The following is an 18,895-nucleotide window of genomic DNA, read 5'->3' as shown; positions in this document are numbered from 1 at the left end:
AACTACTGAGATTAAAATTTAGCTATGATCTATTTATTACATATTTTGTCCCTCCTTCAAGGAATGGAGGGGGGGGAGATAAACAGTACTCCTATCCTCCAATTAATTTTCACAACCATCCTGCAAGACAGATCATGCTTGGAGAGACTGTCTAAGGCAGTTCACTAAGCTTAATGATGGACTTTCAATCCACTTTTAATCCACTTTGCAGCTGGATTTTACTGTGCAAAATAGCAAAATCCACCCATAAACAATTGTGAAAGTGGATTGAAAGTGCATTATTCTGCATGTGCGGAAGGGGCCTGAACCAGGATTTGAATCTGGGCTTTTTCAGTACCTTAATTACTTTCGTCTTCCGGCTGTTCAGCTGTTGTCCTGCTTTTGAGACTTTTTCCTTTAACTTTCAGCAGTAGTCATTTTAAGTCTTTGCTATTTTCTGCCAGCAGTGTGGTAGCATTGGCATATATAAAATTGCTAATTTTCCTCCTCCCATATTTCACTAGTGTGTTTAAAAGAATTCATAAAAAGCAAAAGAATATGTTTTGTGTATAACTTTTCATTTCAGTGCATAATAAAAATTGCTCACTATTCACAAAATCTGTCTGTGCAATGTAAATTATTTCTTCACATCTTTTCGTAGCATGTTTATTTAGCTAAAAAGGTTATTTGGTTGGTTGCGGCAGAGCAGGTTAAAACTGAATCCATCGAAGACGGAGATCCTCTGGCTTGGCCGCGGGGGGGAGGACAGGATTTTCCAGCCACCGGTGTGGGAGGGGGTCACATTGGCGCCGACCCCCTCCGTGCGCAGCCTGGGGGTCCACCTGGATTTGTCTCTCTCAATGGAGACCCAGGTGGCCCATACAACCCGGGCTGCCTTTTTCCACCTCCGTCAGGCCCGGAGGCTGGCTCCTTTCCTCTCCCAAGCGGACTTGGCCACTGTGATCCATGCAACGGTCACCTCCAGATTAGACTATTGTAACTCGCTCTACGCGGGCCTTCCCTTGCGTTTGATCCGGAGACTGAAGCTGGTCCAGAATGCAGTGGAGCGGCTACGTACAGGCAGCGAAACTTATGACTATATTCAACCTGTATTGGCGCCAGCTGCACTGGCTTCCCGTGGAGTTCGGATCATTTTCAGGTGTTGGTGTTGACCTTTAAGGCCTTACGCTGCCTGGGGCCCTCGTAGATCTTCGAGACCGCATCACCCCGTATGTCCCTGCACGGCCTCTCCGGCCAACGGAGGCTAATTTGTTAGTGGTCCCTGGCCTCAATGATGCGGCTGGCCTCACACGGGCCAGGGCCTTTACGGCCCTGGCCCCGGCCTGGTGGAACACCCTTCCTCCGGCTATTAGGGCCCTCGCGGGACCTCAGTGAGTTCCGCAGGGCCTGTAAGACGGAGTTGTTCCGCCGGGCCTTTGGAGGGACCAGCCGCTGAAGTGGTGCCCCTCGCTGGCTCTTTACATCTGGGCCTGTCATCTTGGGACTCGTCCTCCTCCTCCAGGGAGAATTTTAAAATATGGGGTTGGCCGGACGCCTCTATTACTGTTCTTATTGTTGCTATCGCTGTTTTAAAGGTTTTAGTTGTTTATTTATATCAATATTTTATGCTGTACACCGCCCAGAGCCCTTCGGGGATGGGGCGGTATAAAAGTCCAAACAATAAATAAAAATAAAATAAATAAATAAATATTTCGGATATGATTAAGCCATCCTTCTATAGAAGGAGGTTCTGTTCCCCTTCCCCACATAGGCTGCAACAATCAGCTGCTAAGACAGTTAGAAGAGGGGGTTGTATTTATCACATCAAATTCTTTACAGTTAATAACCTTGGTTAAATTTCAGAAGCCGATGAACAATTGGTACAAGAGAACACATTGTTTCCTTGTACCTCAAGAATGTGTGATAGAATGCATTGATAGAATCCCAGAAGCGTAAAATAGATAATTTCTGAGCGTTGGTGAGAGATTCTAGTTTTGTATAAAACTTTGTGCAAATGAGAAACTAAGAAGAAATTAAAGAGCAAAATGCTTCCTGTTGTGTGAATTTACCATATACATGATGGGTTTTTTTAAAATAGATAACCATTTAAAAATATGACCCCCTCAACCTAACCAATAAATGCCTAAGCAATGGAATGTCATGATGACAACGCTCCACCAATTGCCAAGCAGGACCCAGGAAGTGAGTTCTACTCGCCTGTTGGTGGGAGACATTCCCTTCCCCTGCCCGTCTTCCTTCCAAGAGCAAGCACCAGCAGCCCATCCTGGCCGGCCTTGCCACCCACTGCTCTGCGGGCCCAGAGACGTCCTCCCACCTCTTCCCCACCCCAAAAGGCCACCCCAACTGGTGGAGTAGCAGTGCCTTGGCCCCTGCTATCTGCAGGCCCACAGAAGCCCTCCCAGCTTTTCCTCCACCCCCAACAGGCCACCCCTGCCATCAGAGCAGCAGTGCCTTGGCACCCACTGATCTGCAGGCCCGGAGAAGCCCTCCAAGCTCCCCCACCCCAAGAACCTCCATTTCACCCTCCCCCACCCCAAGCATCACCTTTCCACCCCACACTCACCCCAAGTCTCACCTTCCAACTCTCCCCCACCCAAGCCACACTTTTCAATCCTCCCTCTACCCCATGCCTCACCTTTCCACTTTCCCTATACCCAAAGCCACACTTTCCAACCCTCCCCCCACATAAAGCCTCATATTTCAAACCTCTCCCCATCCCAAGACACACCTTCCAACCCTCCCCCAATCCTCACCTTCCCACCTACCCCAAGCCACATCTTTCCATCCTCTCCAACCCCCAAGCCACAGACCCAGGCAGTGGCGTACCTAGGCAAACTGGAGCCCTGGGCAAAACCTGAGTTTGATGCCCCCCACCATGGGGGGCCACCCTCTTGCACCGTGACCAAACAATGATTTTTTCCACTAGGTCGTTTCAAAGTCACCATCAGATTATAGAACATGCCCCAACTCACAAATCTGAACACAGAAATGGGCCATGCCACACAGCAGAAATAATTTAAAAAAAATTTTTTAAATGCTTTCAAAATATTTTATTACTGCTATGAAAACATTTTATGGTGTTGTATCCAGTAATACAGCAATAATAACCTTTATTAGGCATTGAGAGACTAAAAGAAAGAAAGAAAACAAGTATTGGCAGGAAGGGCGTGGATTTAAAAGGAGAATCTGGGGAAATTTAGGGGTGCCTGCTGTCAGGGGTGCAATTATTAAGATAGCAGCATCAAAATTTCAGAGTATCTTCATGAGACCCTACTGATGATACCACCCAGGTTTGGTGAAGTTTGGTTCAGGGGGTCCAAAGTTATGGACCCTCAAAGGTGTAGCCCCATCTCCTATTAGCTCCCACTGGAAACAATGGGGGATGGGGGCACTCCCTTTAGGAGTCCGTAACTTTGGACTCCCTAAACCAAACCTCACCAAACCTGGGTGATATCATCCAGAGAGTCTCCCAAAAAATTCCTAAAATTTTGTTGCTGCTAGCCTAAAAACTGCGTCCTCTGCAGGCCAAAAACAAAAAAACACTGAAAATACAAAAACCCACAAACGAACCTGCATTTTTGGCGTCCACCACAAGGGGGTAGTTGGCAAGTGTTGTACCAGGAGCCCGGGAAGGCACTTCAACATCAGTAAAGCCCATTACATGGGGAAATGCTTGCTCCCCCACCCTTTGCTAGTCCTCATATCATCTCCCCCAGAATGGGCTTGGCTGCTTGTAGAATAATAAAATGTTATCACCTCAGAAGGCTACTATCCCATTCTTTTGGCGCCAAGGTCTGTGTGTTTTGAGATACAACCATGCGTTTTTTAAAGGTATCTGGTTAACTAATAAACTGTACCCATTGTCATACTGACTCTCTATCAGCCCCTCTCTATTTTAAACATAAAAATCCACTTTAAAAGCCCATCAAAAGGGTATCAATCTTTTTCTGATGACTTCTCCTTGAGAAATGTGAGCATGACAAGAATGAAGAATAGGGGATCCTTCCCATGGCTGATTTTTATCCAGGATTTCTAACATGTAGCAATTAAAGCAGCTACTTGACCTTGCAAAGACCACCCACAAATCACCTTTGTTTTCATCTTCTTCCTCCTCTCCTCCTCCTCCTCCTCCTTATATCCTGCTTTTTCCTTGATTGGGGCCCCAAAGGAGTTTTTCAAATCATGTATCCCTACTCCCCTTAATATTCACAACAACAGCCTTGTGAGGGTGGGTTAAATTGACAGATTGTGCCCAAGATCACCTGGCACTGGCTGAGTAAGGGATTTCAATCCAACAGTCCCTTATAGTCTGACACTTTAACCACTATGCCACACCAACGTTCAAATCTATACAAGTTACTTGTAAGAGCTATAACAAAACTATTTATCAGAAACCCTAAATTACATAATGAACAGCCCCATTCAAAAGGTTTTTTCTCTAAGATAACAGGAAGTAATACAGTAATCCATTGCTGGGAGCTGCACAGGGTTGTTCCAGAGAATTTGGTCTCCTCGGGGCACTTGCCTCAGTAGATGGGTAAATCCACCAGTAGGCAGCTACTGTGGCCCTCCACAGTGATGCTAAATACCATGCCAGCATCCTTGAGCTCCCGCTGTTGCCACCAGCATAGCAGCGGCACTCCTGGGGCTGTGGACTTATGTCACCTTTTTGGTGGCGTAAATCTATTAAGCCCAATGGGGGCTTTCCAGAGGCAGGGAGGCTTTTCTGTGCATTTGGCCTCCCCACGCTGCCCGAAAGCCACCTTGGGAATGGCAGAATGGGGTGGCTGCAGTGCTGCATCTGGGCACCCAGCCCATTCGATGGGGCTGCCTGAATCCAGCCACTGTATTATTTCCTGCCGGTGGAGGGGTGGGGGCCGTTTGCACGGGAGCGTGCGAGCAGCCGCCGCAGAGGCTGGCACAGGAGAGGCGGCTCCGCACGGAGCTGCCTCTTCCCCGTCCCCCCCCCCACTCACCTCGTTGTCCTGCGTCGCCCTGCTGGACTCTGAAGACCCGCCCACGCTGTCCTCCGACCTCCAGGGGTCAGAGGACAGCGAGGGAGGGTCTCAGCAGTCCAGTAGAGCGATGCAGGATGACGAGGTGAGTGGGGGTGGGGGACGGAGAAAACAGCGTGTTCCCGGCGGTGCCGTTCGCACCGTGCCAGCGGGAACACGCTGTTTCCCAAAAACCTCCCTCCAGGAGGGAGGTTTTTGGAGGCAGCCTGACGCCGCTCTGGGGGAGGTGGAGGGGAGCCAGGTCGTTTCAGCAGCGCCGCCTGTGCGAACGGCTCCCTGGGGACGGCGTTTTTGCCGTCCCCAGGGTGCCGTATATGGCTCGTGTGGAAAGGGCCCTAGAAACGATTAGCATTGAAAGTATCATTGGATGTAAAATCTTATTTAGCAAAGCAAGTATCACTTGTAACATAACATATGCTACTGACTGCAAGAGCCTTTAATTCTACATATAACCACTGGAAAACCAGATGTATGTATGTACCAGATTAAGAAACAGCAAGGCAACATTCAAGATAAAGAAGCTAGAATAACTCAAGGCAAAACAGTTTCATTCTGAAGCTACTCTAACCTAGAAATATTTCCGATAGAGCTATCATCACAGCCAGGGACACTGGGAATATCAGAGACTTTTGGAGTTACACAGTTAATAATTCTGAATAAGGAAAAAGGCAATTATCCTATTCCTCTCGTGCTTATGTCACTCTCCTGAGAAGTCCATCATTCGTGTTGTAAAATGTCATCTTGTCCCTCCCAAGGATGGCATTTAAAAACCAACTCTTATTAACCACTCTCAGTTTTTGTCTACTTACTTACTTCCACCGAAGAGGAAGAGTACCATTAATGCGTGCTTTCCATCCTCTGGCTTAGGGTGGAATGGAAGACATGACTCCTTCAGTTGCGTTAGAAGAAAGATGTGCTTGCATATCGTACTGGCATTACAGAGAAGAATATCTTGACCTCCTTTCCATCTGTTTACCAACAGAACTGTGAATTTATAACAATATCTAATCCAGAAGTAAAATGTCTACCAAGACCTATCATAACTGCTCCCCTCCAACAGAGTAAAACATTTTAAATTAAAGGTTGCCACCTAGTGGGAATAATAAGAAGTTGTTTACATTAATCTTGTACAAAGAAAGACAGCTGTAAATCAACAGAAGAAAATCTACAAGAACAAATCAACACACTAAACAGGCCAAATCAATTGAACATTTGGATCTTATTCAGTTTTGATCCCAGACTGTATTAACATAGATTTATTGTGACATCGCCTGTACAGTTATACCAAATGTTTGCATGTACACGGACATACACAAGCACACATGTAAAAGTGTTTCATTTCAGGTAACAAATTATAAACAGTTTTTTTTAAAGAACATATGAACTTACATAATTAAAATAGCTTCTTAAATATTGTTTCTAAGTTATACACCCATCATTTTATTACTAAACTTAGACTCAACTGATTATTCTAATTCCTGCATCTCTGAACAACACAGGTTCCATACGGTCACAACATGACTGACCATCGCCTGACACTGATGGCATGAATTCAGAAATACATGAAAAATATTGATAAGCTGTTGGGGAAGTCTCGGGGTAGGGGGGGTTAGGTGCAGGGGGTAGAAGAGGGAAGAAGGGAGGAAGTATTTGTACACCCTGCAGAAAGATAAATAAGTATTTTTTTAAAAATATTTTGTTTTATAACTTGTTCCTTGACAATAATATCACAGGGGAGGGGACAGTATAGAGGGAAATAGATGATTTAAAATTGGATGTTATAACAGTTAAAGATACTGTATAATATTGTTTTGGTTTCCACATACTGTACACCTCTCCTTTTGAAAAAGTGAGGAACCTATGTTAATTTTTTGTATTTCTTTTGTATTACATTTTTGTTACTTCTTTGTATGCTTTCTCCTCTATATCCAATATCACTTAAACTTTGTAATAAGAACTGTTTTATATTTTGGTTGAAAATTAACAAAAATATTTTTAAAAAGAAAAATATTGATGCCAACTGTTGCTTTCATTGACCTTACACTGACTTTTGATTCCATCAATCATAAGGTTCTAAATAAATAATTCAAGTATTGAGGGAAGGCTTTTTAGAGTCCTAAAAGAACTCCACTCAAATCTTACTGTTGTGGTCAGAGTGTTTGCTTTTGGTCATCTTATGGATGCAATGCCTCTTAGGAAGGGGGTCAAACAAGGCTGCTTGCTGGCCCCTTTCTTATTTAATTTTTATATCAACAATATTGTCCAGGTCCTGAACTCCTGGGATCATTCTCCTCCTTCCTTGACTGATCAAAAATATCTATCTTGCTTTATGCTGATGATATGACACTCTTGTCCCTTTCTGAAAACGACCTGAGAAAAATGCTATCCAAAGTAGCTACTTAGTGTGACAAGGAATCTTTGAAAACCAGTTATAATAACAATAATTAAAACATGCTCAGTAGAGAGCCAATATTGTCCACATGTGCCATAGTTTAATTCCAATAATCTATGCCAGCAAAGCTTTTCAACTTTCAGAAGGTAAATCATGCAAAAATTATCTTTTCGTTTTTCCAGCCATTCTTGTTGCATCCACAAAAGTCTTCTTTTCCCAGTGATAGACAAAACAATACATGCTGCGGATAATGTATTTAGTAAACATTCTGGGTTTTCACTTGTAATTTTCCCTGCATAATTCAGAACACATGGGCAGAGCAATGGGGGGGGGAGGTGAAGCCCCCCCTGAATGCGGCGTGGGCTTCTGCTGGCATAAATGCCCTCTCTGGGGCACTTATGTAGCTGCCTGACTGCTGTAGTGTCATGTGACACCTGGTCACAATGCCTGGCCTTGCACTAGCACTTGCAGACTTCCCCCAGCTACACCAGCAATCCAGGGTGTTCTGGAGGACAGGCCCAACCTTAGTCAGCCTACAGACCCCTCTTGGTCCCAGTGCACTGGCAGAGCTGCCAGTGGAGATATGCTATGATGTTTGTGGTGTGTCTCTACTCTCTCCTATGAGGGAGTTGGAGTTTTTTTTTTTAAACTTTTTCAAGCTTCCTGCACCCTGAGAAAGCCCTGTGGAGTGGGTGAAGTGGTGCTCAAGTAGCACCGTCCCCATTTGCCTCAGCTCTAGAGTGTTAGAGCAAGAATGATATAAACTCTTTTGTGGGACAAAGTAGGATATGCATGAAGTAAAGAAACACTTTCCCTTTCCCAACTTAAAACATAAAGTTTTTTTTTTCTTTTCTTCAACTTAACATTTATAAATATATATCCTTATGGACAAAGGGCTGAATTTCATGGCCATTTTGAACATTATGCAGAGGCAAGCTTAGATTGATCACTGAAGTTCCTGGGTAGTTCTCTTTCAATTTGCCCTGTTCCTCTCGCTTTCTTCTAGCACTAGATGTGCATACAACTTGGTATGGGGTTTCTGGATCAGGTCAGTCTGCATGGAACTATAAAGTATTTCTGCCACTGTCCTTTCTCCAGCAAGGCTAGTAACAGAGCAACCATTGAATAACAAAGGCAGAAATTAGGTCTGGGTCCCACACAAGCAAGATGAAGCAGCTATAGTCTCAGCAGGAGAGATGTCAGAAAAGAAAACAGTCAAAGCAAACGTTTAAAATAATACTGTTTCATTGAAAATGTATCCGATAAATGATAGAGTATATCTAACATTACTACGTATCTTGCCACTAGGTGGAGCATAAGGAACGTGTAATTGAAGAATAAAGCTTTCCAGCAGAAAAAATTCCCTTTGTCCGTACAGAAGGATTAGACTTGCTTTCTAATTTCTGTGCTTCTGCTAGGGAAGGTTTTATTTTATTTATTGGATTTATAGGTAGGTACACAATGTAAGCCTGTAAAAGTACAAAACAAGAATGTCAAAGTTTTACATATTATATTAGGTGACTTGATTGTTGCAGACAAGAAACTAGATGATTTTTTGTGTTTCAAAAACTTGCACCCAACCTTGAAGACAGTAGGAAAAGAAGAAGACCCACCTGCCTTGGAGGGGTGGCATGCAAGGGAAGGGGAGGGAGCGAGGGGAGGGAGCGAGGGGTGGCATGCAAAGGGGAGGGGGACAGCATCTTGACATGGCCCACCCTCCCTAGTGGGTGGAGGGGAAGGGGAGGGAGGGGTGGCATGCAAGGGAGGGGCGGGAGGAGGTCCAGCATCTGGACCTGGCCCACCCACCCTAGTAGAGGGAGGGGGAAGGGAGAAGAAGTGGCATGCATGATGCAACCTTCCTAGAGCAGAGGGTGTTTAGAAGTAGGTTTCTGCTTGTCTCTCATTTAGGGTTGTCAGCCTCCAGATGGTGGCTGGATATCTCCCACTATTAAATTTAACTTTAGGCAACAGAGTTCAGTTCACCTGGAGAATATGGCCACCCTGGGAGATGGACTTTACGGTATTGTACCATATTGAAGTCCCTCCCCTGCTCAAACGTCCCCCTCCTAAGGCTCCACCCCGAAATTTCCTGGTATTTCCCAATATGGAACTGGCAATCTATTAGCTACATGAGGAACACTACATGCAGATAAAGGATTAATTCTCATGCACCTATGTGGAAAGTCCTTCATCAGAAGATGAGTCTGTGATGGTTGGTGTGGGGAACCAAATCCAATCCTCTTTCCGTGCACTTCTGAGCAGATTGTGTTTTTTATGGTAGGCAGCCTAACTGGGACCGCATAGGAATTGCCCTTGACCCCTAAATCTTTACAGAGATTTTATCCGCTGGAGAACATGTGTGTGTGAGGAATAAAAATAATATTCAACAAAAACTAAAGGTGCAATATCCCATATGCACTCATTTGATATGATGTCCCATTGAATTCAGTGGGACTTATGTGCTGCTTGTCTTAATGCTGTCATTCTAATATGAGAATGTGTTCTTAGTGCCTTCAGTAGATATCTGGGAATGAATCTCCCAAGCATTTTACTGATAAAAGGGGGTCAGGGGTCAGTGTTCAGGGGACAAAATTGTACCCGACTCTCTATATTCCCCCCCCCCCGACTTCAAATGATATCCAGCTGCTTTGAGTTCTGTTGAAGGAAATAAACAACTTTTATGTACCATCCTTTAATAGCCAAACATGTAGGCATCCAGTTTTAGATCATAGATGTGGTGTGTGTAATGATGAGTAATGCTTTGAATACCTTTACTGGTTTATAAATTTTAGAATATAATGGCTCATTTATTAAGCTTTCTCTCTCTCTCTGTGTGTGTGTGTGTGTGTGTGTGTGTGTGTGTGTGTGTGTGTGTGTGTGTGTGTGTGTGTGTGTGTGAAGTGCTTTGAAGTTGCTGCCAACAGATGGTGACTCTTTGAATTAGTGTCCACCAAAAAGTCCCATCATTAACAGCCTTGTTCAGGTCTTGCAAGCTGAGGGCAATCCAGCTCATATTCGGACTTCCTTTTTCCTGCCTTCAACTTTTCTTGGCATAATTGTCTTTTCCAGAGAGCCTTGTCTTCTTATTTGACCAAAGTGCAAAAGCCTTAATTTAGTCAGTGGGACTTAATTCTGAGTAAACTGGTATAGGATTGGTCTAAAAGAAACCTTTTTGTATATACAGGTTAGTACACAAATGTTTATTTATTTCTTCATGTGTATAATTTTGAATTTGTCCAAATCTGTGTATGTATGTGCTCTTTCATGTGGAGTACAAAAACAGTCTGGAAAGCCAAGAAATCATCTGAGTAGCTGAGTGGTTCTAATTATTAGCCGTTGTGATCTGACTAGTACCATTGACTGGCATCACTTCTGTTTTTAAGACAGAATTGGGGTGGGGGGAGAGATGGTGCTGATTCAACTACAGTTCTTCATTTTTCCTGAGGACCTATGGATTCCCATGAAGGTCATTTGTGGGAACTTAGGGAACTACATAGGAATCAAATGGACCACACTGGATACAGGCCATTAAGTCAAGAGTGGGCATTTGTTGTTCAAATGAAGACCAGCATCTACAAATGCTGCCCTGGTTCAGTTGTTGGTGCTGAACACCAACTATTTCCTCCCTTGTATTATCGGCAGGTAACAGAGGACTGGGGCAAGGAATGTGTGAGTCCACCCCACATTGCACTGGCTTTATTAGTTTGTTGTTTGTTTCCTTTGACTCTGGAAGAAGCATAAATCTGTTATATTATTTTTATCTGGTTGACATCTGATTGTGTCAAGGAAGGGAAGAGGGAGATCACAAGAGGTAGTGAACTTTTTACTAGGGTGATCAATCTGCTTGCTCCAAAGCCTAGTGCAAAATGGGAGGTCTCTGAATTATCTCCAGTACATGAGGAATTGGGAAAGAGGATTAGTGGGATGCAGGTTGTTCTGGTCACAGCAGAAGTCATTGCCAGATGTCTAGATATATCTGCTTCAATTATTGATTTTTGTGGCTCTGGGGCTAGAAGGGAGGTAGCTTTCGAGAACGATGAACCATACATGGTCTCTATTGGACTTACTGAGTATAACCATAGACACACTGGTGCAGTATGGAGGAGGGCGAACTCTGCACTGAGTGACCCATCTGCCGTCCAATATTACCCCATCTCCTCAGCCTGCCTCCTTGGGGAAAAACGTGGAGTAATAGTCTCAGAATCCACCTGGCAGTGTGCATGGTTCCCTGGTCACCTGGTGATGAGAACCAGCTGTCAGCCCACTAGATGGGTCTGCTGCTGATCAGGCCCCACCACCAAGCCACTTTATGGGGATTCCCAAATGGGGGAGGTGGGTGAGCAGGCATGGCCTCCCCCGGACTAGATCTGTCTCAAAGCCCCACTCCCACCAATGCTCCTACATCTGCAGCCAACCAAGCAAACCATCCCAGATGCAATGAAGCCAGATGTCTATATTCCTTTCAGAAAGATGAACACCATCATCCCTGAATAGGGCCCCCTGCCAGAATGAGGTGTGCAGGTGACTCACCCAAAGGCCATCTGCTGATTCAACCGCACACCCAGCCGTTTTGGTGACCTGGCCAGGTCCACCTTCTCAGGGGTGATGGGTCTCTGCCATTTACATATCTCCAACATCTGACCATAGCAGCTTTGTGTTTGGTCATGGAAATAGGTAAAACCAGGGACAGATCCTATTACAAATAGCTCTATATACACACAGTGGAAGTATATTAATAAGCTAATCGAAAAAAAGTGCAGCAATTAATGTTAAAATATATGAGCTACTACAGGAAAAAAGGCAACCAGCCAACTGGAAATAAAAATGACTGTGTGAAGAATTACAATTTAAAAGTAATGAAGTTGATGCTATTTACTAAAAACCTATCTTTCATCACTTGTCTCCATCTTAAAAGTCTCAGAATTAATAACCAGATACAATTCAGTGGCAACCTGCAATTTAGAATTTCCAGGGCTGCTAAATCAATTGGTGATGTGGGAAAGTAAAATGAAAGAAAGGTATTAATTTGTTTATAAACTGATGCTTATTACTTCTTTCTTTGGCTGATAACTTTTTAAAAATTATTTTACCAAAGTGCTATGTTAATGTAGCACACAAGACCCTAGAGGAAAATAAGGATGTGTAAGTACTCTTGGATAATTGGTGCTGTCAATAATCAGGGTTTGAGAAAAAGCAGTTTTGACTGTATAAGACAAATTATGATCTTTAGTGTATAACTGGTGACAAAGCCCATTCATTATGACAAGGTTTCACACATGGAGATTTTCAAGAAGTAGTCAGGAATTGTCTGTCTGATGGGCAAAAGATCAGGACCATCTTTAACTGACCAATTGTAGGATGGGACTTACAACCATGGGAGAAGCCTGGGTTATGATATCATTAGGGGTTCTATTGCAAGTATATGTGGAGTGCTGGATGACCAGTTGGTAGAGATCAGGGGATGACTGGGCCAGACTGCACTGAACAGGGGGAAGAGAAGGCAAGGGAGAGCTTTCACAGGATGGGAAGATCTCTGAAGCTGCCTCTGCTACACAGAGTTGAGTTCAACTTACTGTTCTGCTGGTCTTCTCTGTATATGTGCAAAGTGAGGCAGAAGGCTTTGAACCTTTACTGTGCATGCATGGAGGTCTTCCCCTTAAGTAAAAAGTAGTGACAGCTGTATAGGAACACACAACCCACTAGGTGCAGCTCTGTGACCTATTCAAGGTTTCCATGACCCATAGAAGAAGAAGAGTTTGAATTTATACCTCTCCTTTCTCTCCTGTAAAGAGAATCAAGGGGGCTTACAATCTCCTTTCCCTCCCCTCTCCCTGTGAGAGCTCTGAAGAACTGTGACTAGCACAAGGTCACCCAGCTGGCATGCTAATCTAGTTCCCCAAATAAGCCTCCACAGCTCAAGTAGCAGAGCGGGAAATCAAACCCAGTTTCCCAGATTAGAGCGCACCTGCTCTTAACCACTCTGTCACTGCTGCTCCTCAACCACAGACATAGGATATTATATTTACAGCTAAGGGTTTGAATTTATGTCACTTGACAGTGACATTTTCCTTTAAGATTAAATGGAAAATCTGTCCTCAGTTTAAGCCAAACAAAATAATATTTACTTGGTATTCAGAGTTTATGTGCAAAACCATTGTAATTAGAGATGCTGTGTACTTTACAGAGAACACTGTTTACAAAAGCTGTAATTTCTCATGAGCCTATTGTTCCATCTGGTCACCTGATCAGTTGACCGATGACTGTGGCTGTGTAGTACCTGCCTGTGGGGGTGGCACTTAATTTCCTTCTGTCTTGCAAGCCCCTTTTGCATCTGCATAGGAGATGAAATAGATTCACCTCTAGGGTTCTAGATGGTCAAGTCAGATGCAAGAGGTGAGGTGGCATGACTTGCAGAAGGCTGTGCAAAAATGTATATTTGAAATGAGCTTAGTAATGCAGATTTAAACAAACACAAATGGTAAGACTCGAAACACACATACACACTGTTTACAATCAGTGAATGACTAATGTTTTTGCTGTTTATGAGAATGGATGAGGGGCTGAAGGACTTCGGATAAAACATGACTGGACCAAGGTTACCTGGCAGGTTGCATGGGAAGAGTGGGAAATTTAATCTGGTCTTTAGAGTCTGCCATTCATATGGAGAAGGACATCAAACCCAATTCCCCAGACTAAAGTCTGCCACTCTTAACCACACCATGCTGGTTTTCTGTCTTTTCATGTGTGTGTGTCTGTGTCTGTGGGGAACTAGGTCCCAGGCAGTGTGAAAACACACATGCATGAAATGTTGCTGATTGCACTGCATTGAAGCTTGGGGGGAAAAGTTAATGGAATGTGAAAAAAGTAACCAATCAAATAGTCTTAAACTGGTCCCGAGCAGTTTGAAAAGTGTTGAAAAACCACTTTCCTGTGTGTGACTGATGAACAATATGTCAGCTGAACTGGGAAGTGTTTGAGCTTCTCAAGTCCAGTGCCCTCTCCATGCAAAGAGCAAAAGTTCTTAGGCTTCAGAAGCCTTCCAGATTTTCAAATCTATTTATGTGTCCTTCTAAAGGCTGATCTAACCATTCAGCAAAATCACATGCATGGCACACCAGGGAGAACCTGCCACTTTTTTCTTGGTATACTAACTTTCCATGTGGGGAAAGAATTAAAGTATTAATCCTTCACCTGAAATATAAGGTGGTAGATGTTTTTACTGTCTGTACAACTGGACTCTAAGATCCTTAGTCTTAGCAGATTAATCAGTAGAAAAGATTGGGGATGATTGTCCTTCTCCCTAGAATACTACCAGTTCACCCTGTCACTGAGTACAGCAAGATCTAATTTTTTTCACCCTACTTTGAAATATGACTGGTGGGAAGAAAAACTTTTTTGGCTCAACATTTGTCATAACCCAAAACTAATATGTTCGCAGACTTGTGGAGAAATCCAGAACCAACTGGAAACCAGGATCAATCTGGAAAAAAGTTATAAGCAAAGAAGAGTGGGGAATGCTAGTAAATCAGCTGAATGGATTGGCCTGTGTTCGTACTGAAGCTGTCACTTAGGTGCAGAAATAATGAGAGATGATGTCCATAGTATCCACAAAGGGAAACCTGCCCCCAACTTATTGCCACCAACAGACAGTTAAACTGGAGGACATGGGAAATATGGAAATTGGGGGGGGGGGGGGGGGGGAATCTGAATAGCTTAGCAAATAATTCAACACATTCCTCATACATCCAAAACAACAGATTCCAGAGTAACAAATTTAGTGTGACATAAATTTTTGAAGTGAGGCAGGCTCCAGCCTATAAAGCTTCTACCACAAGGCACAAGACTCTTTCTGGACAGGAGGGAAAGCAGAGGCAATGCATATCATTAGAAGCACCAGAGTTACTTGTCATGCTAGTCACATTCATTTGGACTAGGGCTGATGGAAGATTCCTAACTATCTTAATGTGGTGGTGCTATGGGTCATATCACCAGAGTTGTAGGAATAATCAATAGATCATTGTCCATCAGTCAGTTCTTTACACTGTAGGCTAAATTAAGGTACCATCAAGAACTGTCCAGGCTTCTTCTGCAAACATTCAAAGAATGGGATACAACTCTCATAAGTGAAATGCACTTACAGTTAAAAAATCATTCCTGTGGTTACTTAAATCAACAAATTCCTGAAGCACTCTAACCTATACCCAAACTAGTGACTATATTAACCTTTCCTAAATTCCTACGTATCTCAAATAATGTAATGGGGAGCTGTAAAATCTTAAGATCACTGCCCTACATGTTATTCCAATAGGATGGGAAGTGAATTTTCATGCAGTGCTCTTGCATAGCTGAGATAATGTTGAAAAGACCTACACATGTGGGTTAACATTGATCATGCAAGCTCAGATTGCGAAACATTTCTAGAAAGGGAATTTTTGCCCGTTCTGCAACAGAGGCACACCCAATCAGCTCCCCTGCTCCCCTATAGGGATGGGTCATTTAAACACAGCCTGCAACTGTGCAGGAGTGACTTACAGAAAAATAGCTCCAACAAAGCTAGTGGAATGTTCGTATTTACCTTATGATTCCTCTATAAGAGTGCTAAAGCTCAATTACTTGCTGCTTCAACATGTATCTCTCTGTACAATTCCTAGGTCTCTTTCAAACAAATTAGCTTTCATTCTAGACTTAAGAAAAGCTTACCTTATATACTCGCATATAAGTCTACTTTTCAGCACATTTTTTGTGCTGAAAAAGCCCCCCTCGACTTATACGCGAGTGAGGGTCCCACTTAATTCTTGTGTGGCGTTCCCCCTCTCCCATCTTCGCTCTCTCCTGCCTTCTCCCTTTCAGCCGCTTTCTCTTCCTCTGCCTTCTTCTTGGCGGCGGCCGGCCCCTGGCTCTCAGTGGGTGACAGCCAGTCGACCTGGGTGAGCTGGACAAGCTGCGGGATGGAGAGGTCAGTGGCAGAGACCTTGGGATTGATAAGATGGGGGTCAGTGGCAGAGACCCCCAAATAGCACCCAACCATATCTATTTTTATTTTTGAAATTTACCAGTAGCTGCTGCATTTCCCACCCTAAACTTATACTCGAGTCAATAAGTTTTCCCAGTTTTTTTGTGATAAAATTATGTGCCTCGGCTTGTTTTCGGGTCGACTTATACACGAGTATATACCGTATGTGGTTCAAGAAAGTACCAGGGGTTGTATTCAGTGATACACAGTCCTTGCTTAAGCGATCTTCTCTGCTTTCCCTTCCCTTTTGATGGCTCTTCCAGTTGATTCCTGGGATTGTAACCTGATCAGTATAGAGTAACGGCTTCCAGCTGAAGACTCAATATCAAAATCATTTATTCTTCTTAAATACTGTTAAATACACTGAACACTTAGTATGCATGTTCACAGTCATAAAATTAAAATTACATGTCTTCTAAATTTGAATTCACATCATACTTTTAGGCAATAGTTCAAAATAGAGAATTTACAGATGACCTATCATCTTCATGATGATTTGAGTTGTAAAGCAAAAGGGCATCCTAACATGTAAAAATAACTGAAATTTTCATCCTTGTATGTGAGAATGCATGGCTCAGTCAGATGTGAAGATCTCTTTCAAACATCATTGAGCTGAACACACATGATGCAAGTATAGCGATGGAAGACTGGGTCCATTAAGTGGATTGGGTCCATTAAGTGTTCCCTGCCCTTAAGGATAAACTCACTAAATGGCATCTTTCAAAACTTTCTACTGGATGAACAATTGGCTATTTTCACTGGTTTATTGAAATCCTTGTACCTAGCAACAAAGTATTTAAGTAATTTGCAGCAGGAATGGGGGTGTAAATAATATCTAATTATTCTGCAGCTAATATATTGGCTTGGTATGGAAGTTGTCTAGCAATACATTCCTTTCAGAACTGAAGAGCAAATCAGTCCAATCATAAACTAGAATGAAATCCTACCATGTTTAACAGGACTTATTTCTTAATAAGGGAAAGTTCCCACGTTATACTAATAGGTGAATTTACCATGTTTAATTGGCATTTCCTGCATGACCCCATAGCACTATTTACTGTATGCTTAGAGATGGACCTCCAAACCCTTCTTATTTCCGTACAAATGTACCAAACAACCTGCTACTGTAAATGGTGAATTGGTGCTGAACATAAGCTGTTCGTCAAAAAGGTCAGCATTCAGTTATCCAGCACTGTTACATCATTTGTTTCACAAGAGAACTGTACTCTTCTGCCAACTTCTTCTGCTCATTTAGTTTTTCCAGCATGGCATCCATTAAATACGAAGCAAAAGGAAACTAAAAGAGAAACAGAGTAAGAAAAATGATCAGTGAAGTCTATATTTTTCTTCAGCTAAAAACATTTACTAAGTATCTTGAAGCTATTAGATTTCACTTAGTTCTGACACTGGCACACGTGCCCATGTCGGTTCTCCCCTAAAACGGATCCTCCTGATTAGTGTGTGTAACTGTTCCTTATCATAAAAATGATAAAAGAGCAGAATAAAATGAAAAAAGATAAACGCCTTATTGAACAATTCATGGTTTACTGACCATGTTAATGATGTAATCTGCAATACCAGCAGCTCTGTCATTTATCTTCAATCAGCTGATCAATATGAGGTTACAGTCATCTCTGGGGCACTTATAAGTAGACGCAGCACGGCATGCTGACTGCTCTCAGGAGAGGGAGAGACGGAGCTATCAATACAACTCCTAGGGCTGGGGGTAAATGGTTTCAGAGGAGTCTAGTGAAACTTTGGTGACTAAATGTAGAAAAATCTCTCCATAGATCATAGATGGTACAAAAGAGCCAAAGCACAAGTCAAACTCTGCGATAGGGAAAAAGCACCCAACAGTTACTCACAGATTGTATTTGGACTTGACAGTTGAGTTAGGCAACCATATTTTTCATTTGGATGAGTATAATTATCATGAAAGTGCCAGAAGCTTTCATTACATAATAACTCATTATTTTCATCTTGAAAGAGGTATATTATCTCTATATGAAGGGACAGTCATCGACCTCTATTCTCTGATAGTAGATACACTCCAGTGTTGGAAAATGGTGTTTTCCTGACAAGGCTCCAAATTAAACCGTGGAACTAATGACTGCAGCAAACATGGCTGAAGTGAAGGCACAGGAGGTTCTGGGTGCAGTAGGAACCTTGCCAAAGAAAGGGATTAAAAAGCTCCTTCATGCTTCAAATGGCTACCTAGATATCTGCCCAGGGTGGGTGCAAGACGGAGCTGTCAGACTGGCAGAGTAAGCCAGTATTTAAAGGCTATTCCCAGGGAGGCCTAGGATTTTATAAAATGGCCCAGGAGTAACCCACTCTTGGTGCCGCTGGTCAGATCTGAGCTGAGTGGCCACTATGGTGCTGCCAGAACTCCTGGGCTTCGCTATCAGGGTTGGATCCAACCCTAGCATTGACTCTGCTCACTTGTAGCTGCCAGTGGCCCATGATCTGTGACCA

General features: G+C 43.2%; 1 protein-coding gene across 7 annotated transcripts in view; it reads right to left on the bottom strand.

Moving 5' to 3' along the window:
- Positions 1-16,739: 16,739 nt before the first annotated feature.
- CNTLN (centlein) overlaps positions 16,740-18,895 on the bottom strand; it is a 221,399-nt gene continuing 219,243 nt past the window's right edge. For all 7 annotated transcript variants that reach the window (XM_048504012.1, XM_048504015.1, XM_048504014.1 and 4 more), the window contains one exon: positions 16,740-17,717. In XM_048504012.1, coding sequence (XP_048359969.1) covers positions 17,616-17,717 — 102 coding nt within the window. In that variant the 3' untranslated portion in view covers positions 16,740-17,615. The remainder of the gene's footprint in view (positions 17,718-18,895) is intronic.

Source organism: Sphaerodactylus townsendi, linkage group LG07 (genome assembly GCF_021028975.2).
Source record: "Sphaerodactylus townsendi isolate TG3544 linkage group LG07, MPM_Stown_v2.3, whole genome shotgun sequence".
NCBI lineage: Eukaryota > Metazoa > Chordata > Lepidosauria > Squamata > Sphaerodactylidae > Sphaerodactylus > Sphaerodactylus townsendi.
Note: the sequence above shows the minus strand (reverse complement) of the source record. Positions and strands in the feature narration are given on the sequence as shown.